At 32.3% G+C, this 23,665-nt stretch overlaps 2 protein-coding genes across 2 annotated transcripts; one reads left to right on the top strand and one right to left on the bottom strand.

The window, feature by feature from the left end:
• Positions 1–1,360: 1,360 nt before the first annotated feature.
• On the top strand, positions 1,361–4,947 carry LOC139902955 (uncharacterized). Its single transcript, XM_071885678.1, has 2 exons — positions 1,361–3,967; positions 4,423–4,947. Exons 1-2 carry the CDS (start codon positions 1,423–1,425, stop codon positions 4,722–4,724), a joined length of 2,847 nt encoding a protein of 948 aa, XP_071741779.1. The 5' UTR covers positions 1,361–1,422; the 3' UTR covers positions 4,725–4,947.
• Positions 4,442–8,747, bottom strand: LOC139902956 (dihydrolipoyllysine-residue acetyltransferase component 5 of pyruvate dehydrogenase complex, chloroplastic-like). Its single transcript, XM_071885679.1, has 6 exons — positions 7,767–8,747; positions 6,844–7,035; positions 6,670–6,757; positions 6,094–6,164; positions 5,911–5,994; positions 4,442–5,515 (listed from the first exon to the last, which is right to left on the bottom strand). The coding sequence occupies exons 1-6, from the start codon at positions 8,619–8,621 to the stop codon at positions 5,411–5,413; spliced, it is 1,395 nt and encodes a 464-aa protein (XP_071741780.1). The 5' UTR covers positions 8,622–8,747; the 3' UTR covers positions 4,442–5,410.
• Between the last annotated feature and the right edge of the window lie 14,918 nt (positions 8,748–23,665).

Raw genomic sequence — 23,665 nt, 5'->3', positions numbered from 1 at the left:
GTTTGGTTTACTGCTTACGAGCCTAGTCCGTGTTTGTCTTTGTCTTGATGTATCTCTGGTTTCTTCTCTTTTCGAGACAAAGATTCATAATGAAGTTTTCGTTTTTTTTCCCAAAAAAAAAAAGTGAATTTTGATTTATTGCGAGTGATTGAAGAAATTAGATGCCTAAGAAGCTCCATGATGGATATAGCTCCAACGTAGTACACTAGTACTTGTTATTATAGATAGATTTATTTATAGCCTTAAAAGGATTGGACTTAAAAGCATACGGGTTCGTGTAGATTATTGGTAGCAACATATTTAATTATTTATGCATCTAATCACCAAGATGGCGAACCTTGTTCACATATACGAACTGATGTTTCCATATGAAGTATTAAACTTACTTTTTGCTATGCTCTTGTTATTTTATTACTATTATTAAATTATTAATTATAAGTATTATATATTATATTATATTATTATTTTTATACAAACGAGTAAAAACAGACTTTTTTTCTTGTTTAGGTTATATGGGAAAGGTGAATATTTTATTTAGATCTATATTGATTTAATTAATTCATGATCGTATATGATTTTATCTGTCAATTCAAGATAGTGAACCTCAGGACTTTACTGTATTATCATTGTTATTATTTATACATCAACATCAATATATGTATATGTATATATGTATGAAATGAATATATAAATATCTACGAATAGTTCTACCAAAAAAGACTTGTAACCGAATTATTGTGAACAATAAAATCTCCTTTATCAAATTCACTTTCAAGCTAAATGAAGGAAAGTTCAACATATATATAATTGAAAATGAAAAAGAGATCTTTTATTTTACTTTTTCTATTTGTTTCTCATAAACTTTTACTATTTGTTTCTCCTAAACTTACCAAACTCATCCGGTAAGAATCAGATGTATGTAATATATATTTTCACCGAATACCTCCTAATGGGAACAAGACTAATTCCATTGTGGTAGGAGGTGCAAAATTCTTGACACCGAATATGGCTCGAACCTGTACTCACATTTGCAAAGAGCTTATACATAGCGGACCCACACTTTTAATGCAACAAGTATCATTCATGATGAAACGCGTTGGTTTCTCTTGTTTTAAATTTATTAACCAAAAAAATGAATATGAAAAGTAAGTCAAGTCGTTGGTTCATAATTCCACTGCCAAATTCCATACGCCATGCTACCAATATTCCACAACTCTGGTCAAGTCATCTAACTCAGTCCAAGTCAACCTTCTCCACATGACTCATTATGCTACCATTTTTATCCTAATACACGTCAGCAACAAAAATCATACAGTATGCTCAATTAAAACATATATACCCATCTTTACATACACATATACTAATTAGCTCACCTGATTTAAGTTCACATGCCAAAAAATCAACCATAACCATATAATTAACATGAGAATTTGCAGGCATCATCTATACACCATTTCCCTCTTGTTCTTATTCAATTTTCAGTATGTCTACTCTGAATTACCATCTACTCAAATAACCACCATCAACAACCTCTACAATCAACTCCTGCAATCCAGTAATATTAATCGTACCATCGACTGGAACGTTTCAACGAATCCCTGTTCATGGAGGGGTGTTTTTTGCACTGCAAACAATTCCTCAATCACCAAGCTTTCGCTCTCGTCTTTATCCATTTCCAACAACGTTAACAATTCTTGGTCTTCTCTTGTTTGCAGACTCGAAACACTGACAGATATCGATCTGTCCGACAATCAACTTACATCGATCCCGCCTTTATTTCTATCTTCATCTTCTTGTGGTGCAGGTTTGAAACTTTTGAACATCAGCAACAACAGATTGAGTGGCAATTTAGACACTTTTCAAGGTTCTTTACAGGTTCTTGATTTGTCTCATAACTTGTTTAATTCTGTTACTATTGACTCACAGTTTGATGAGTTAAACGAGCTTCGGAGTTTAAACATTAGTCACAACAACTTCACCGGGTCGATTCCTTCTAAATTAGGCAAGTCAATGCTTTTTCAGGAGCTTCAGCTCTCTGAAAATTCATTTGCGGGTCCCATCTCGATCGATATTACAAAATACACTAATCTTTCTTTGATTGATCTTAGTGTAAATAAACTCACTGGGACAATACCAGAACTCAGTAAACTCTCCAAGTTGCAAACTTTAGTTCTTTCGGTCAATAATCTAGTTGGCGAAATCCCTCAGTCAATTTCGACGTTGACTTTTTTAAAACGATTTGCAGCAAACCTAAACTATTTTACAGGTTCGATCCCACAGGGAATAACTAGGTACCTAACTAATCTAGACCTGAGTTATAATCGTTTAAACGGGTCAATCCCAAACGACTTGTTGTCCCAGCCGAATTTACTAGCCGTTGACTTGACTAGTAATACGTTAAACGGTTCGTTACCTTCCAATATGTCAACGAGTTTAGTTAGGTTGAGGCTCGGTAGCAACCGGTTTAGTGGGCCCATACCATCGTGGTCGTTTGGTTACAACGTTGTTCTATCGTTAACTTATTTAGAAGTCGATAATAATAGCTTAAGTGGCGTGATTCCATCCGGGTTGAGCTTATTCAAAAATCTCACACTTTTGGACTTATCAAATAATCTTTTAGTCGGTTCTGTTCCTCCCGAATTGGGCGAACTTAACAGATTACAAGTACTTCAACTTCAAAACAACAAATTGTTTGGTGAGATCCCATATGAAGTTGGCAATTTACAGATGCTGGAGAAACTAAATATGAGTTCGAATTCGTTAAATGGTTCACTCCCATCATCGCTTTCAAGGTTACGAAAGCTAACGAATCTTGAGTTACAGGACAACGAGCTAACAGGCGAAATTCCTGATTCGTTTGCTGATATGAACTCGTTATTGGAGCTTCAACTTGGGAGCAATAAACTTGGGGGTATTATAAGGTTACTACCCACTAAGTTGCAGATTGCTTTGAATCTTAGTCACAACAACTTTTTCGGGTCGATACCGAATTCACTGGCTAGATTACAAGATCTTGAAGTTTTGGATCTTTCGAACAATAAATTCTCGGGCGATATTCCAGGCTTTTTGGTTCAAATGAGAAGCTTGACGACTATAGTTCTTTCGAACAATTTGCTTACAGGAACAGTTCCACAATTTGGTTCGAACGTTGTCGTGTTGACAGAAGGTAATAACGTGTCAAACGTGACACAAAACTCGTTTAAACGTGGCAGCCCGAATATCAAAAAGCCCGTTTTTGTGGGAATTATTGTGGCTTCCACGGTAGCTGTTGTAGCGCTTATGGTAGTTGTAGTTTGGGTCCTTGTAGTATCGAAGAGAATGAATAAGGTTAACGTTGAGGAACCGAAATGTTCCCCGCCACAAGTGATAAAAAGCAAGTTGTTGACCTTAAATGTGATTCATAGGACTTATGTTGACTTTGCAAAGTCAGTTGAGGCTGCGGTTCATGCGTCTAATATTGTTTTAAAGACGAGGCTTTCGACGTATTATAAAGCTGTTATGCCGTCGGGTAAGATCTACTTTGTTAAAAAGGTTAACTGGAGTGACAAAATGGTTCAACTTGGTAGCCATGATTTGTTTGAACAAGAATTAGAGGTTGTTGGGCGGTTAAGAAATTCAAGTGTTATGATCCCTTTAGGGTATGCGTTGACTACCGATAGCGCGTATCTGTTGTATGAATACAATGAAAAAGGTAACCTTTTTGATGCTCTACATGGAAGTTTGGAAAGTGATTTGGATTGGGCGAATAGGTATAGTGTTGCGATTGGTATTGCGAACGGGCTGGCTTTTCTTCATGAAAACCCGACGGGTCCGATTATACTTCTTGATCTTTCGAGTAAAGCGATTATGTTGAAGTCGTTGAACGAGCCTCTGATTGGAGATATAGAACTTTCTAAAGTGATTGATCCATCAAAGAGTACAGAAAACCTTTCTGCTCTAGCTGGTTCTGTTGGTTATATTCCTCCAGGTATCCTTTTTCTTGTTTTATTAATCAAGTTTACCATCATCTTTAAAACCTATAGGTTACTGTTTAAGGTAGTGGTGCTTATTTTGACCCATCCATAAGTACTGGGTGGAATTTGGTTGTATGTCTTTCATCTCAAACGGGCCAAAGAAAAATTTTATCTAAACAAGAAACGTGTTTAACGGGTATACCCGCGGGTTGCTCAAACGGGTATCACAAATTCACGGGTCGGAATTTACAAGCAGCGCCGCGACCAGTCGACATGAACAAAGTTTTACCCGACCCCGTACGGATGCAGATCACCCGTTTTTTTCACCCATTGCCATTCCTAGCAACATTAAAGGTTTTTTATTTTTTTATTTTTTTTAACTTATAAAACACTTCTCTCGCATAGTTTTTTCTAGTTTAAGCTCTATTCATGTTAAACTATAACCTACAATTGTGTTTTTGGGTTTCAGAGTACGCGTACACAATGAGGGTGACGACGGCAGGAAACGTGTACAGTTTCGGTGTGATTTTGCTTGAACTATTGACAGGAAAGGCAGCAGTTAGTGAAGGATCTGAATTAGCCAAGTGGGTGTCTAGCCAATTAGATAACCTGGACAAGGTCCTTGACCCAACCGTAAGCGGAACATCACAAGCTACAAAAGGGATGATGTTGATGGTCCTAAAGGTTGCTTCAGCCTGTGTTAATGTTTCCCCTGAAGCAAGACCCAAAATGAAGAGTGTGCTACGTATGCTACTTAATGCAAGAAACTGAGACCACCCATACTATGTCTAGTCGAAAGATTGTGTTCTTTAGCAATATACAACCATATATATGTAGCAGGTCTTATGACATATCATACTGCAATCTTTAATAGAGCATGTATCTAGGAAAATAGTTCTTGTAAATAGTAAATTACATATTCAACATCCGTATGACATTGAATAGCTCTGCAAGAAAATAACGTATGGCAGTATGAAACAAATAAGATTTTCCATGTTCATGCCACATGGTAAAAGGGAGCATATTATACTCAGATGTACGCGGCCTAACCGCTCAGACTTTTTTACCAACACTGAGTTCAATTATAGATTATAAAACAAATGCTAAAATACTTTATTTGTAGTTACATATATAGACTATAGACATCAGATATGGCAAGGGGGTTATATGGGTGTGGGCTACGGGTACAATCTTTGGTGAGTTTACGCGAGCGAAATTTGTTTATTAATAAACGATAAATGAAACTAGGGACACAAATTCGATCAAGAACACAATCAAAACAATTTTCATTTAGTCTGAAATTTCACAAAAGAGTGTTGAGTCTTCAAAAATTAGGTCATGATGTGTTCCCATGGGACCTGGATCAAGAATCTCGTGCCAAAGGTATAGACAACAGTACCAGTGGATTGAAAGCCGAACCTCATGGTATACATTCGTTTCTAAGAATTTCGATTAGGTTAAAATGTCAGGTCTTTAGGATCCTCAATAATCTTTGCTAGGGTTTGCAAGAACTGAGCAAGATCTGCCCCGTATATTACGCGACGATCAGCTGTAACATTTACCTGCACCATAATTAACACCCAAGTAAGCAAATACATTTTTATCAATATATACCCACCATACGGATACATCACTCTGTTAATTAAATTTTCAAATTTCCATTTTCTAAATTTTTACAAATAACATACACAACTTTCTTGCATTTTTTATTCCTTTTTTTATTCATAAAACTTGCCAAAAAATTTTAACCACAAAGACAGATTATGATCAGGTAATATTACTTTTGTTAACATATTTGACATTGATTATTTATTACAAAAAATAATAGTTGATAGTAAATATAAAATAATACCGTTGGCAAAAAACTGCCTATTTTGAATAATACACCCATTTTGCCACTTCTAATGCATATCTACAAAAGATGATTAGAAACAATTGCAAGTAATTGAAATAATACCTGCATCTGACTCTTCATACCGATTCGGCCATCTTTGGTAGCAACGACAGTTGGCTCGGATGCCCCGACAGCCATGATTGCACCCTGCACCAACATGATCATATAAATTGGTTAAATCATATTCATCATGTGAAACTCATAATGACATCATTAAAGTAGTTGAGAATAAAAATGAAGACTCACAGTTCCAGGTGGAAAGATAGCATCAAATCGATCCACTCCAAACATTCCAAGGTTTGAAAGAGTAAATGTACCTAAACAACATTATAGATCCCGCATAAGCAACTCTCAATAATAATTTATTTAATTATTATTGAGTCATCGATTAGCCCAAACATCAATCTTAGAACAATGTCATAACAAATGGTTTCCCAACTACTCTTCAAATGTATGGACTCCATTTTTTGGCACATACACTCCTTGATGCAACAACCTTATTAATAAAGGTGGTCATTTTGACTCATTTACTGATAAATGAGTCAATTTGTGACCTTGGGTTCTCTTTTATCGTAAATTGGTCAAACGGGTCAGCAAATGGACTTCTCAAAGATTTAACAACTAAAGGTCAATTGATATTCAAATGCATAAAGATCTGTTAAAGTGTTATATTAGCAGAAAAGGTCAAATTTGTACTAATAAGGCTTTTGCAATCATAATGCACCACTTATTTACAAGTATGATTAAACAATTTAATTACAAAATGGTGGATGCAGATCAGCACAACCTATTAGGCCATTTTAACCACTTCAGATAAAATACCTGTGGTGTATTCTTGAGGTTGCAGTTGCTTTGCACGTGCCTTGTCGACCAACTCTTTCCATTTTCTTGACAATGAATATATGTCAACCTAAAACAAGCATAACATACAATTTAAGTAATAAGTATAATACACGGGTATCAATTAAAAAGAGTAAGAGATGCATAGGAGTTAACCTTATCCGCATTTTGAAGTACGGGAGTAATCAACCCACCGTCTATAGCCACTGCAACAGCAATGTTGATATTGGTGTTGTATGTAAAGCTTTTTCCGTCTCTACAACTCGAATTCACAACAGGGTGTTTAGCCAATGCAAGTGCGGTGGCTTTTGCTAATAATGCCGTCATTGTCAGTCCCTTTGACTTTATCTATGAAGTTACACGCGACGATAGTGACACTTAATCACATTAAATTATATAACCATGAAGAAAACAAATGTTTTACTAAAAAAATCTTGATCTAAAGACTATCATGACATCACTTTTGTATAAAAATCGATGAAAAGACTATGATGTTGTTATAGTACTTCCTCCGTCCCAATTTAACACTCCCAGACAAAAATCACAAATGTCACCATCACACTATACTTATTGTGTACTTTACATTGTACTTATTGTTTACTTTACAGTTTTACCCCTAACTTTTTACCTACATTTTTGTTTTATACGCATAAAGTAAGGGTATAAAAAAATATTTACCCAATTATTCTTATCTATATACAGAAGTGGACTATTAATTTAGGACAACCTAAAAATGAAAGATAGTTGTTAAATTGGGACGAAGGGAGTAGCAAACATCATTAAAAGTGATTATTACGACTAGGATAATGGAACGTCTCATACACAACTATGTTACTCAACTCTAAAGTTCTTATGATATTTGATGTGCTTGTAGCACCAACATGTGTTGTCTTTGGTAAGCTAACCTACAATTCTCTTAAGTTGTTACTTAAACACGCGAACTAATTCTATGTATGCACTCGTCTTCTACCTAAAATAAAAACATCTATTACATACTTCATCACTTATTCTAATCACAAACGGTTACCAAAACTATTCAAACAGTCAATCACACATGTAAAACAACAAAAAGGTGCTACCTTTTTGTATAGAGCATCAAGGGCATCAGTAGTAATCGTATATCCGACTCTAAAAGTAGGTACTCCAAGACTCTCAACCATATTCTTACTAACCGCATCCTGCATTGTCGTAAACGGAACAACCGAACCCAACTCAACCCCACCCGTCGCCACCAATGGCTTCGCCACGTCAGCAACAACAGCACCACCAACAACAACTGCAGCCTCAACATCCTTAGCCACAATCCTACCCAATGGCCCACTCCCAATCACACCACTCAAATCAACATTCAATTCTTTCGCAAGCTTCTTCGCATAAGGCGAAGCCACAATCCTCTTCCCACACTCAGACGCCGGGTGCGTCGAAACCGTCTTAGTAGCCGCTGCAACCGCTACTACAGCTGGCACATGTGCGGGTGTGACAGCTGTCACATGTTCGGGTGTGACAGCTGGCACAGGTGCGGACACAACACCAGTTGATTGTTGTTTAGCTTTATCAACAGCTAGTTGAATTTCATCCTCGGTTTCGGCTAGAAATGCAATAGCGGACCCCACAGCAGCAACACCACCTTCTTCGACCATAATGGCGGCTAAATAACCGTCGTAGAATGTTTCGACATCCATGTCGGCTTTATCGGATTCAACGACAACAACAGGCTCGCCTTTAGATAACTTGTCGCCTTCTGATTTAACCCAGGAGACGATTTTGCCTTCAGTCATGGTGGATGATAATGTTGGCATGAAGATCTCACGGATCTTGGCTTTAATTTTTAGGGTTGATGATTTGCGTTGTGTGTGGGTGATTAGTGACCGGCGGAGGGAGTGGTTAGTGGTGGTCGGAGTGAACAATGATGAATTCAGGAGTTGAGTCATCATTGTTTGAAAATTATAATTTGAAATAGAATTGAATTGAATGAATGTAAATGAAGAAGGGGGTTTATAGTTTTTTGATTTGAAATGTGAAATTGTTCCTTGGATGTATCGAAGCAGGACGGAGGTCACAACCACCCTACCGGTGGGGTGGATGAATGGTGATGATATGTACGAGTATGTTTTATTTTCAACTAGTTATTTAACCCTGGCTTCGCGCTGGGTTTCAATTTTTAATGTATTTTATTGCGTTTAGTAAAATTATTTTGTGGCTAACGATGATATCGTTGAAGCGCAACTCGAGTCGAACTAAAAGGTATAACCAGTGAGAGATTTAAATGTTATTTTAAATTAACAATATATGTGCATCTCCGCGTTTCGCTATGTAATTGTCGACTTTTAAAAATTTAACGCAAAATCAACGTGTATGAAAAGTACCCCAAATATTTAGCGTTTTTTAAAAAGCATCCGTTTTGCGTATAGCTAGTGATATTGTGTTCCTAAAATTATTTCGAGTTTAACGATGGTGTCTTTAAAATTTAACTCGTTGCGAGCGAGAAGATATGACCCGTTGAATATTTGAGTGGAGTTTATTTGAGATTTTTTATGAAAATGTTTATTTGACACTTTACCCCCTGTTTGGGCGTCGATTTGAATTTTTCAATAAAATGTGGGGGCCTTTGTTGGTAAAATGGAATTTAGTTAAAAAAAAAATTAAAAAAAAGGTGAAAAGTCGAAAATGCGTCTGGTACTATTCATAACTTTTGTCTATTAGTTTATATGTAAATTTACATTTAAAAAAGGAAAAAAAATCAGTTTTTCTTAATTTTATTACATTTATAAATCCACCCATTTTCAATACGTAGTTAAAGCTAACAAATAGTTTTATACTTTTATTTTATTTTAATGTAATTTATATACTCGGAAAAATATTAGTATATGTTACGTAGTTTCAAAAAGTTTTCTAATGTAGGTTATTGGTGACCGGTTACCTGCGTGTGCAGTCCCTGGGACTAACGGACACTCGAGTAATCGGTCACCAATAGCCTACATTATAACACTTTTTTAAAAATTATGTGACGTATCTTTTCTAGACATATAGCCTACAATAGAATGGAGTGATATACTACATTTTTTTATACAAACACAATATAATATTATATGTTAACATGGGTGTAACAACCTTTGTTAATAGTTAAAAGGTTAGTTACATTTTTTTTTACTGTAATAATATGTTAATGCACAAGTATAATAAATATATTAAAAAATTATGTAAATATAAATGCCCTTTTAAAAATTGACAATATACCAAAACTATGTTTGAAAGACAAGTTACGATAGCTGTGACGACCCGAAAATTTTTGACCAAATTTAAACTTAATCTTTATATGATTTCGACACGATAAGCAAAGTCTGTAATGTTGAGTCTCAAAAATTTTGAACTGTTTCATATATTCAATTGACCTTCGACCATTCCCGACGATTCACGAACTTGTACTTATAAATAAATATGTATGTATATATATATATATATATATATATATATATATATATATATATATATATATATATATATATATATATATAAAATGAATAAGTATCAAATATTTAAATAATATAATGAATGATATAATTACATAATTAATAGATTGTAATATTAATATATTAAATGTAATTACAAGTTGAAAATATAATTACTATATTATTATTACTTACATTAAAATAAATATTAATAGTAATATCAGTATTAATAATATTATTATATATAACAGATAAACATAAAATTTAATATGTAAAAATTGTTATATTATTATGATTATTAATATTATTATTATCATTATAATTAGGATTACTATTAGGATTATTAATAATATTATTGTTATCATTTTTATTATCATCAATAACTACTATAAGTATTATTAATTATTGTTATTATTGTTAGGTTAGTTATTATTATTAATATCATGATTTGTATTATTATCATTTTTTTTAGTTAATATCATTAATATTATCTATTATTATGATTATTATTATTAGTATTATTATTAATTTTAATTACTATATTTAATATTAATATTTATTATATAAAAAAATTAAAACACGGATAAATACAGAATCTGTTTGACATCGCTATCTGTTCTAATTGAATTGTCTAACATGATTGAAATTATCAATCGAATAAATCACGATTGCAAACAAAATCTGTTAGAGATCACTTTCAGCTTTTTATTTTTTTTTCTTTCTTCTTGTCTACTCGAATCCTTCTGTCTACATTGGCTGGCTATACAACAATCCAAATTGCAGACCACTCTCAACCTTTATAATTTTGTTTCTTGTTAGATATCGATACCCAAATCGTACGAATCTGTTTCCAATCATTATCAAACTTTATAATTTTTCTTCCCCATTCTTGATTCTGTCCTTCCTCTTTGATTCCTTGTCGACCACCATCACTAAATTACAATCAAGAACACTGCTTCAATTATTCGAATTACATTATTGTTATCGTTTATATACTGCATGTAGTTGTTGCCAAATTGGAAGAAATACAGAAATTAACGAAAAACAAACAATCATCTTACACAACCGTTGAGAAGCTCGACACCTTTCCCATTGACATCTTTATCAAAATAGGCTTCGGCTTTCGTCTTATTCCTTGTTCCCATAGAAACCCATCAACCTCATTGTTGTTCATACCTTTCTTAATACTTCCCTTCTTCTTTTCTTCGTAAAATCGATCATCTTGTTTCGTCTTCTTTGTGGATCATTAAACCGCCACCACCATCACTAGTTGTTGGACTACTCGACTCCCATTAAACTCCACCCTCGCCCTCATGTTGTAAGATCCAGTTTTTCCTAGTTGTTTGGGACGCCGTCCAGAATTATGGGACGCCGTCCCAATGTAAAGGACGGGACGCCGTCCAGACTTTTGGACGCCGTCCAAATAGTCTGGCGGGCCAGCTGACTTTTTTAGGATATTTTTAAAGGGACTGTTTGGTAATTTCACCTATGGAGCGAGTTTACGGCCTCTAGGTCAGTTCATGGAGTGCCATTACTCCATTTTTCAACCACCACTTCCCATCCACTTAAATTCTAGATAGAGGGAAGGGTTTTAGTGGGAGAAAACTCAATCCAAAGAGGAAGAAGCTTGTTTCGGGTCAGAGTGGTGTTTTAAAGTTGTTCGTCTACTCCCTAGCTACATTTTGATTGTAGTGGTAAGTCTTAACCTTGATTCCCTTGTTAATTGTTTAAGGGTTGGGGTTTGGGGGTAAAGATGAACATAAAACTCAATTGTTAGAGTTTTGGGGGTTTTTGGGTAAGTTTGGGTTATGAGGACCCAAAGATGACTAACCTAGGGTTTGAAAATGTTAAATGGTGTATATGGGTCTTAAATGATAGTAAATCACTAGCACACTTAGAGTTTAAAGTGAATGGGTGTATTTGGGTATGATAGTGACCCAAATGAGTGTGTTAACCTTGAAATAGGTCAAATGAGTCTTTGATGACCTAGGTGGGTTAATGGGTATGAAAATGAGATAACCACGTGTTAAAAGGTGTATTAAGACCAAAATCGAATTATTGGTAAGGGTTTGATGAAATCCTGACCTAGTGTTAGAATGAATGGTGCAAATGGGTCACGTTTGCACTATGGGCCAAATGGCACTTGCATGGTGAATAAGGTGGTTGACCAACTTGAATGTATGATTGATATATGTGCGTAATGTATTAGGTACTTTGCTTTGAAGAGTACGGAAGTGTAATCATCACCGACGTGTTCAGGTGAGTGGGATAATTATATGCGTAGGTATATAATGTATTTATTTGTGTAGCGTGAGATGTGAAGTGTCGATGTGCTAAGACACCACGTTCACGTGACGAGTGAAGTGTCGATGTGCTAAGACGTCACTCCATGTAACGTAATGGGTGAAGTGTCGATGTGATAAGACACCACTCGGGGTGAAGTATCGACGTGTTAAGATGCCACCCAAGGTATGACAAAGAGTGAAGTGTCGATGTGTTAAGACACCACTCGAGGTGAAGTGTCGACGTGTTAAGATGCCACCTCAAGTAATATGAAGAGTGAAGTGTCAATGTGTTAAGACACCACTCGGGGTTAAGTATCGACGTGTTAAGATGCCACCCGTGGGATTAGTGTACGACGTGTTAAGTATCCTAACGGATGTTATGAACACCGATGGGAAATTCGAGTACCATTCCTTGTACGATTGGTTAACCATGATTACTGTGTTGTAGCGTAAGCATATTATATTGTACGAATTGTATATATGCTATTGAATTACTAGCTTGTGGTATTGGAGGTTAATAGCTTGTATTTGAGATGATAAACTAATTGTGTTGCTAGCATGTATGCGGTATGTGTGTATGTGTTTGCAAGTAGGTATATTGTATATGTACGTGTATAATTATTGCATTCACTAAGCTTCAGCTTACCCTCTCGTTGTTTACCTTTTTAGGCTCTGGCGTGGATAAAGGCAAATGTATTCGTTTGGATTAGTAGTGGCTCTCGGGGGTTTAGCTTGTTGGAAGTTCGGCCAAGATTTGGGTAGTTTAAGCCCAAACACCATGCTCTAGTGTAGTTTAGAAATTAAACTAGTACGGTCGAAACTTGTATTTTTGAACGAAACACGTAAAACGGCCGATGTGGGCCCGATGTTGTAAAACTCGATTTTATTGTGGAAATATCTTAGTTTAACTTATAATGACATGTTGCAAAAAGGGTTTCGTTTGAAAGTGTCGGGAAGCGGGTTTTCTGCTCGCGTAAGTTGAGCACGGGGATCAGTCTGAAATGCCCCGTTCATATACAATATAAAAGATTCACAATAGTTGATTACATCGCGAGGTAATTGACCTCTATATGATGCATTTTACAAATATTACATTTGTTTTTAAAAGACAAACTTTCTTTACATCGAAAGTTGACGGCAAGCATACTATTTCATAATACCTCCAACTATAATTGACTTAATAATAATCTTGATTAACTCGATGACTCGAATGCAACGTCTTTTAAAATATGTCATGAGTGACTCCAAGTAATATCTTTAAAATGAGCAAATGCACAGCGGAAGATTTCTTTCATACCTGAGAATAAACATGATTTCAAGTGTCAACCAAAAGGTTGGTGAGTTCATAGGTTTATCATAAAACAATAAAATTCATCATTTTGATAGACCACAAGATTTAAATGTTGCATGGTACAAATGGGCCCGAATCCTATACCCACCTGTAATGTACATGAGATATCTTTTAAATACAGTACACCTTTCTCGTGTACGAAATCATCTTTCATAAATCTTAGTAACCGTACACATATTTTGTGCACAAAAATAACATACACATAATCTGTGTATAAAATCATTCTCTTGATACATAACATTCACTTTTCATTGCCTTCATAGCTTGGCTTGGTAACCGACCTTAACATATAATGCGCATAATAATATCCCCAAAGCAGAACATCTCGTCTGTATAATAATCATATAAACTTCGAAGTACTAAACACCACGCCCACTAGCCCTTCCGTCTAGTGAACATTCTGGGTGGGGGTGTTAAACCCGGTAGCTACCTTTAGGATTCGCGTCAATTAGGCGTGCACTAATTCTTAAAATTAGTGATGTTCCCTAATTCTTAGGTTACCAAGCAATAATAATCAGGGGAATAATATTCATATCAATTGTGGCAATTATCACGTCCACATAATTCAATGGTGGCAATTATCAAGTCCACATAATTCATTCGAGGAATGTTTTGCTTGTGTCTATCTCGTCAAACATTTATAAAAGCATTTCATGTATTCGCAGTTCAAAATATATTTCAAAAGAATTTAATAAAGCAGTTGTAAAAGTAGCGCATGTATTCTCAGTCCCAAAAATGTAAAGAGTAAAAGAGAATCAAATGAACTCACCTATTGTATTTTGTAGTAAAAATACATATGGCGTCATTGAACAAGTATAGGGTTGGCCTCGGATTCACGAACCTATATCAAGTATATATATATTAACACATATACTTAACATGTAATAATAATCAAACTAGTTTATATATATATTGCTTATTTAATTTAGTAATGTATTTGTTATTTAAAAAGTTATATATAGTTATATATATATATATATATATATATATATATATATATATATATATATATAGTGTTGTAGTTATATAAAATTTATACTAGATTGCAAGTAGAATATATATATTTTATTTATTATATCTTAGCTTATGTTTTATCTACATTTATTATGTATATACATTTAAAGTAATTAATGTTTGTAGTTATATCAATGTATATATACATATATAATTAGTATTATATCAATAATTTGTTATATAAAAATATGTTTAATATATAATTATGTGTAATAAAGATATGTGTTTATATGTATAGTATTTATTTGTCATAAAAAATAATGATAATAATAATAATAATAATAATAATAATAGTAATAATAGTAATAATTATTATAATTATAATTATAATTATAATTATAATTATAAAAATAATAATAATAATAATAATAATAATAATAATAATAATAATAATAATAATAATAATAATAATAATAATAATAATAATAATAATAATAATAATAATAATGATAATATTTAATGATAAGAGTACGCGTTTTATACTAAGGTTCCCAAAACAGATCGATATATTCGAAGACAACTACAGAGGAAGAGGAAGAATACGATCTAGGGTTCTTCAATTCATCAATCAGACTAATTAATCCAGAAATTCTTCGGTGTACAGTAGATTATTGGTTCATCATCATCTTCGTTCGAGTATTATCCCACTCGAATATCAGTTCATCAATAGCAATCTTTATTGTATCAGGATCATCATCTTATCATCCTTCATCGATTGATCAGGTAATTGATTCGTTATTATTCTTTTAATCTCTTCATCCCTTATAGATTTATTCTGTATTTTATTTATTTATTTATTTTTATTTCTTTTGAATCGAACCTGAACATTAAAGATGGAAAGGTTTTGTATGATAATGATGATGAATCAGAATGTTTTAAAATAGGTGGTGATGGTGATTGATTAGAAGGTTTGATTGAATGAAAAAAAATTAATAACCCTAATTAGAGGTTGTAACCGTGTATCAGCTACATGGAATTTGCAGGTCTGATGATAGTTGTTTGTAGGGTTCTGGTTGAATCTCGATGAGTTTACAAAGTCTCCGTCGATTGCAACAGGTATGGTCCTTTTTGATTCATCAGGAAGGATTGCCAAGATATGATTCAGTCAAACAGGTATATATATATTTATATGATAAATTTTGATTTCTCTTACTGACACAATTTGGTTTGGATTATATTTAAAAATTAAAGTCTTTATGCTTTCGAGTTTACTAACTGATTTTACATTCTAAAAGTTTATGAGATTAGTTTGTATACTACCTCATATTGATTTGTTTGTGGTTTCATTATAATGAGATTATGGGTAAGGTTGCTTCAAAGAAAAAGTTAATTTGTACGAATACTTATTATGTGCCAATTGTGTTGTTGTTATTGTATGGTATAATAGATGGAGTTTGTGTTATAGAAGAATATGAAAGGTTGTTTGTGATTGGGACAAGGTTGTTTGGGCTTTGTCACTGTAATAACTTCAGGACCCTGTAACTATCTCTTTTGTAAACAACTTTTGGAGCATAGATGAAGGTAATATATTATGTATTTGTATCCATTCATTTTAATTAGTTTAAGTGACATCTTGTATATCTATTAATCATACTTTTTTATATATTTTTTTATATTTACATACATATATATATATATATACATATATATAAATGTAGAGAGAAATAGGCAAAGAAAGATGCAGACACTTGAATTGAATAAGAGAAAAAAATAAAAGGTGTGGTCATATGTTTTCTAAAGTAGTAGCAAGTGGTTGTGTGATTCAATATATGGTAGGTTTATGTGTTGATGAAGTCACAGGTGCACAGAAGAAGAAGAACAAGAAAAATTGATAAAGAAAATAAAAGGAACTTTTGATGTTGATTGTTAACAATAAATTTTGGATACATCTATTTGGCTTCCGAATTTTTCTTCAAGATAATAGACATGAGAAGATTTTTAGAGTGTAATGTTAAACAGAATGCCCCCTTATTCATATATTTATGGGTATAAATCAGTGTTTGTGTGTGTGTGTATATATATATATATATATATACATACATACATACATTATGTATATGTATATATATGTATACTTATATTTCATATATGCATATGTATTACGTATTTATCTGCATTTGTATCATTATATATCGTTATATATATATATATATATATATATATATATATATATATATATATTTTTTTTTTTTTTTTGTATATTAATTATATAATGAAACAAAATAGTATTCATTATATTAGTATCTCATATTAATTTTATTAATATTAATGAAACTAATAATAAAAATGATGATAATATATCAATAAGATTATTAATTAATAATTATAATTATTTTTATAATAATCTAATAATAATAATAATAATAATAATACAAATAATACTTAATAACGATATTACTGATAATAACTTTTAATCAATATACTTTATATATTCAAGATAATAAATTTCAATCATTTTAAATTATATCTTTCATAATAATTAAATCACTAAATAGTTCATTAATTTATTATGTATAATTATTTACATATATAATTATCTATATAAACATTTCTGTTTATAATTACAGGTTCGTGAATCGTCGGGAATAGTCAAGGTCACTTGATTTCATAAAACATTTCAAAAATTTCGAGACTTAATATTACAGAGTTTGCTTATCGTGTCAAAATTATATTCAGATTAAGTTTAAATTTGGTCGAAAATTTTCTGGTCGTCACACAATCCCTGGCAGTTCATTGGGACGCCATCTCAAAAGGCTGGACGTCATCCAGGCCTTCAGTACTGGACACCGTCCAGAATCCTGGACGCCGTCCAGATGTACTAGCCCAGAAAAAAAATTGGGTCATATTTTGGGCGCATCAAGGTTTGGGATGTTACAAGTGGTATCAGAGCATGGTCTAAGGGATTTAGGCGACTTGAGATAGGTACCTAGACTTAGACTTTATTGTGTGTGCGCTTTATGCGGGACTTGTAGGACTTCGGGTCGGATTGGGAATCGTTAGTGCTTAGGTTTATGTGATCTAACCTTGCGCTAAGTGTTTTGTGTTGTATTTGCAATCATCAAGCGAGATAGACATTGTACTAGTGATTTAATGCGAAGTGCTCGCGTAATAATGACTAGCTACCATGATTACTGGTGCAATTCGTGTCAAAAAAGCGATGTACGATGGTTGTTGAGAAAGATGAGGTGTTGCGGTGTATATGTGTGTATATATATATATGTATATATATATATATATATATATATATATATATATATATATATATATATATATATATATATATATATATATGTGTGTGTGTGTGTGTGTGTGTGTGTGTGTGTGTGTGTGTGTGTGTGTGTGTGTGTGTGTGTTATGTCTTTTTGTTTCAATGTTTAACCTCTTCCGTTTTATAGAATGAAGATGAGAAACGGACACGACACCGATAATGGGGGCACAAGTGAGGACCCCGAGTTCACGGCCAAGGTTGAGGCCATATTGAAAAGTCATCATGCGTCTTTCTTAGAAGATGTTAAGAAGATGTTCCTAGACACTATTGACGAGCAACTAGTCAATGTAGTAAAGGAACAAATTAAGGCCGTTCTTCACGAAGATAATGTGGGAAGACGGGACTTTTTCTATAAGAATTTTAAGGGCTCTCAACCTTCCACCTTTGAAGGTGAACGACACCCTCTTAAGAGTGCCCGATGGATCTCCGATATGGAGGGGGCCTTCCGTACTTGTGAATGTCTTCTTGATAAGAAGACAAGGTACGGGTGTAGTATGTTGAGCGGCGATGCTAAATTGTGGTGGGACGCAAAGATCCAAGTTTATGGTGAAGAACAATGCATGGAATTCACTTGGGACGAATTCAAGGCGGAGATTTTCGACGAATACCGAACTTCGGCCGATCTTACAAGGCTTAAGGACGAGTTACGTTCCTTGAGGCAAGGGTCGATGGATTTGAACACTCTCAAATCCGTTTTCTTGTCCAAGACCCAATTTTGCCCGGACTATGTCGGGAATGATAAAATGTTGAAGGAAGATTTCTATCGAATCTTAAATGATAGTTATCAAGAGAAGATTAGTGTGAATGTGGTGAAAAGCTTTGATGAGTTGTTCAATATGGCCAAAGGTTTTGAGGCGCTCATGTTGAGGAAGAGTGGCTTTACTTTTGGCAAAAGAAAGATTGAAGGTTCGAGCCATTCGAACTTTTCAAACAAAAAGAACAAGAAGGGTTCCGAGAGTGTTGGTAGTGTGAAGAAAGATGCATCCGGAGATTTTTCTTATGCTTGCTACAATTGTGGACAAAAGGGCCATATGGCACGTGTGACGACCCGGAAATTTCCGACCAAATTTAAACCTAACCTTTATATGTTTCCGACATGATAAGTAGAATTTGTAATGTTGAATCTCAAAAAGTTTGGAACTACATTCATGTAATCAATTACCCTTTGACCGTGTTCGACGATTCACGAACAATTATGTGTATATAGATATGTATATATAATATATAATATTAACTGAAAACATTAACAAAGTATTAGATATATGATACTTTACATGAACGTATTTGTTTCGATATATTTATCGACAGAATTAAGAGATAATATCAAATGATTGAATTATCAGATACATTATGATATGATTAGGGGCCAATGTTATGAGGTCCACTGTGATTTAAGAAATCTATTCTTTTTGACAATATTCAGAAAATGGTAAAGTGATCTATAAGTAAGAACGTGGAGTGTAAATAACTTAGATGTTGGATATCGACAAGTTAAGTAACTCGACATTTTTCATTAAGATGATTTCATACGTTTATTAAACCTTTGGACTTTATCCCATGCTTCACCAACAGACTGTAATTTAAAAACTTGAAACCTATTATGAATATATATAATTCTACTTTTCTAAAATGTTTTATGATATAACGATTTAAATTAATATTAAATATATTTATACGCGTATTATACGTACATAGTTTTATACTTTTACTATACTTTAACTTTACCTTTACTTTACTTTTACTTTATTTTAACTTTAATAATTCACTTTAATAATTTACTTTAATAATTCATACTTTAATAATTACTTTAATAATTCATACTTTAATAATTTACTTTAATAATTCATACTTTAATAATTCACTTTAATAATTCATACTTTAATAATTCACTTTAATAATTCAAAAATCTATTATAAATAGAATTCAATAGGTTTCATTATTTCATAGAAACTTGAAAATATATTTCTCTAAACTCTCTCAATCGAATTACATATATATATTTACTTAGTATTATTTCAAGATATTATTAGTATACTTAAAATACTACGACGGAGTTATATTCAGACGATTTCAAAATAAGTTTTCAAACGAGATAGAGCTAAGGAAATCATGGGTTATAGCTATGGAGGTTATGGGTATTGTTCGAGGGTATTGCTCGTGAGGTCAACCTAACGTTTATCATTTTCGTTGCGTCTACGTACTTTCCTGCAATATTGAATCACAATATTGATACGTGAGCATTCATATCTTATCTTTTATATATTAATAGTGTATCCCTGACTAGTGCTCGAGTATATATGATTATGCATGTTTGTATGCTTAGTTTCGTCGTTAAATAGTTTATGATAAATCACGAATTTGATACATATGCTACTGAGATAAGGTATATGATATGCATGTCGTTGAAAAGCTAAAGAAAAATTAATAACTTTTCATTTAGAAATCGTGTGGGTTCGATGAACGGATTAAAAGATATGGTCAACTGAATTATTATTAATTTTAATATTATTATTAAAACGATTATTATAATTGTTATCAGTTGATGTTATTACTAAAATTATCTTTATTACTAAAAATTAATATTTTTATTGAAACTATCATTTTATTATTTTTATCATTATTATTATTATCAATATTATTTTATCAAATAAATATGCGTACAAAGATATTTTTACCACACGTAATATAATTACATTAATAATACATACCACTATATTTTTATGATATTAAGTGAATTTTATAAATTTTATTACTTGAGATATATAAAAGTATATTTTTATCATATATGAATTTAAATATAAATTTTTATTTATTAATAAATGACTTGTATTATTTAGTATAATAAGATCTGATAAATATATTTAAATACATAAAACGACTATATATAAGTTATATAATAAACATGTATAGATTTTGGAAGTCATTTTGGGTTAAGTTGACTTTTGTTGACTTTTGCATGTTGGTCTCGAGCATTAGGATTGTGATACACTACGACTTGACCTAAATTGTTAGACAGATATTGACCAACATATAAATATATATACTTAATATAGGTTCGTGAATCCGAGACAAACCCTTGATAATGCTAAAAACGAACATATATTTCATAGCATTATTCCTCAAGAAAGACAAGCTTTTAGTTGCAATTGTTCTATTTACAAGTGATATTCATTTAAATAATAAAAGGTGAAGACAAAAGACAGATTCGACGAATTGAAGACGCAAACGACCAAAAAGCTCAAAAGTACAAAAGACAATCAAAGAGGTTCCAATTATTGATAAGAAACGTCTCGAAATTACAAGAGTACAAGATTCAAAACGCAAAGTACAAGATATAAAATTGTACGCAAGGACGTTCGAAAATCCGGAACCGGGACCAGAGTCAACTCTCAACGCTCGACGCAACGGACTAAAAATTACAAGTCAACTATGCACATAAATATAATATAATATTTAAATAATTCTTATAATTATTTAATATATTATATTTATTTATAAAACCGTCGGTAAACAAAGAGCCAAACTCGTGTGAGCTGTAAAAGCAAACTCCGCGACTCGCGGAGTTTGAAGGCCAAAAGGACCGCGAGTCGCGGAGCCCCAAGTTTTGAAACTCCCTATAAAGCAAACCGAATTCTGATCATTTTTATCATCTATCTTTCTCTTCTCCATTCATACGTAATATTTATATTTATAATTTATATTTTAATTTTAATTTTAATTATAATTCTAATAATAAGGGTATGTTAGCAAATGTTGTAAGGGTGTAAGTCGAAATTCTGTCCGTGTAACGCTACGCTATTTTTAATCATTGTAAGTTATGTTCGATCTTTTTAATTTAATGTCTCGTAGCTAAGTTATTATTATGCTTATTTAATCCGAAGTAATCATGATGTTGGGCTAATTACTAAAATTGGGTAATTGGGCTTTGTACCATAATTGGGGTTTGGACAAAAGAACGACACTTGTGGAAATTAGACTATGGGCTATTAATGGGCTTTATATTTGTTTAACTAAATGATAGTTTGTTAATGTTAATATAAAGATTTACAATTGGGCGTCCCTATAAATTACCATATACACTCGATCGGACACGATGGGCGGGGTATTTATATGTACGAATAATCGTTCATTTAACCGGACACGAGAATGGATTAATAGCCACTAGAATAATTAAAACAGGGGTGAAATTATGTACAAGGACACTTGGTATAATTGATAACAAAATATTAAAACCTTGGATTACACTCAGTCGACATCCTGGTGTAATTATTAAACAAAGTATTAAAATCTTGTTACAGTTTAAGTCCCCAATTAGTTGGAATATTTAACTTCGGGTATAAGGATAATTTGACGAAGATACTCGCACTTTATATTTATGACTGATGGACTGTTATGGACAAAAACCAGACGGACATATTAAATAATCCAGGACAAAGGACAATTAACCCATGGGCATAAAACTAAAATCAACACGTCAAACATCATGATTACGGAAGTTTAAATAAGCATAATTCTTTTATTTCATATTTAATTTCCTTTATTTTATATTTAATTGCACTTCTAATTATCGCATTTTTATTGTTATTGCACTTTTAATTATCGTACATTTTAATTATCGCAAGTTTATTTTATCGCATTTTTATTATTCGCAATTTCATTATCGCTATTTACTTTACGCTTTAATTTAAGTCTTGTTTTATTTTTAATATTTTACATTTGGTTTTAACTGCGACTAAAGTTTTAAAATCGACAAACCGGTCATTAAACGGTAAAAACCCCCCTTTATAATAATAATATTACTTATATATATATATTTGTATTTTTATAAAAGTAAACTAATATAGCGTTAAGCTTTGTTTAAAAAGATTCCCTGTGGAACGAACCGGACTTACTAAAAACTACACTACTGTACGATTAGGTACACTGCCTATAAGTGTTGTAGCAAGGTTTAAGTATATCCATTCTCTAAATAAATAAATATCTTGTGTAAAATTGGATCGTATTTAATAGTATTTCCTCTAAAAATATAAGCTATTTTATATACACCTCGCGAAACATCAAGTTATTTTTGGCGCCGCTGCCGGGGACTCTCTTAAAAGCCGGAAGCGCAACGCTAATAAAAAAAAAAAACCGAAAAAAAAATATTTTTATCTATATAAATCTATTTTTAAGATATTTTTAAATTTATAAAGAAGTTCAATTTTTATTTAAGTTTTTAAATATAAGTTTTTTTTTATTATACAAATATTTTGATATAAACATAAATTATAAAACAGAAAATAAAAAAAAATAAAAAGAAAAACGCGTCAAATTTTTAACCTGTCAGTTGAATTTTGAAACCCCGCGACTCGCGAGGTTTGCTGCTTTAAATACCGCAACTCGCGGAGTAACTCTGACACCGACAGAAACCCTAACTGCAATTAATTACGGGTAATTAATTATTATTATTATTATTTAACCCTAATTATTATTATTATTATTATTAGTTTTATTTTAAGTTTTACTTTTTATTTATTTTAGTTTTTATTAATATTTTGTTTAATTAGTTTAATTAAATTGTAAAATTAGTAGTTTTATTAAATAAATAATATAAAAATAATATTTTTATAAA

Source organism: Rutidosis leptorrhynchoides, chromosome 3 (genome assembly GCF_046630445.1).
Source record: "Rutidosis leptorrhynchoides isolate AG116_Rl617_1_P2 chromosome 3, CSIRO_AGI_Rlap_v1, whole genome shotgun sequence".
In the NCBI taxonomy this organism is placed as follows: Eukaryota; Viridiplantae; Streptophyta; class Magnoliopsida; order Asterales; family Asteraceae; genus Rutidosis; species Rutidosis leptorrhynchoides.
The sequence above is the reverse complement of the archived record's forward strand: the minus strand, read 5'-3'. Positions and strand labels throughout refer to the sequence as shown.

Bases quoted from the DNA above. Each gene is read 5' to 3' on its own strand.
- LOC139902955 (XM_071885678.1), top strand. From the start codon at position 1,423: ATGAGAATTTGCAGGCATCATCTATACACCATTTCCCTCTTGTTCTTA. The intron at 3,968-4,422 runs GTATCCTTTTTC...TTTGGGTTTCAG, and splicing joins TGTTGGTTATATTCCTCCAG to AGTACGCGTACACAATGAGG.
- LOC139902956 (XM_071885679.1), bottom strand. From the start codon at position 8,621: ATGATGACTCAACTCCTGAATTCATCATTGTTCACTCCGACCACCACT. The intron at 6,758-6,843 runs GTTAACTCCTAT...TGCTTGTTTTAG, and splicing joins TACTTCAAAATGCGGATAAG to GTTGACATATATTCATTGTC. The intron at 5,995-6,093 runs GTGAGTCTTCAT...ATGTTGGTGCAG, and splicing joins CTATCTTTCCACCTGGAACT to GGTGCAATCATGGCTGTCGG.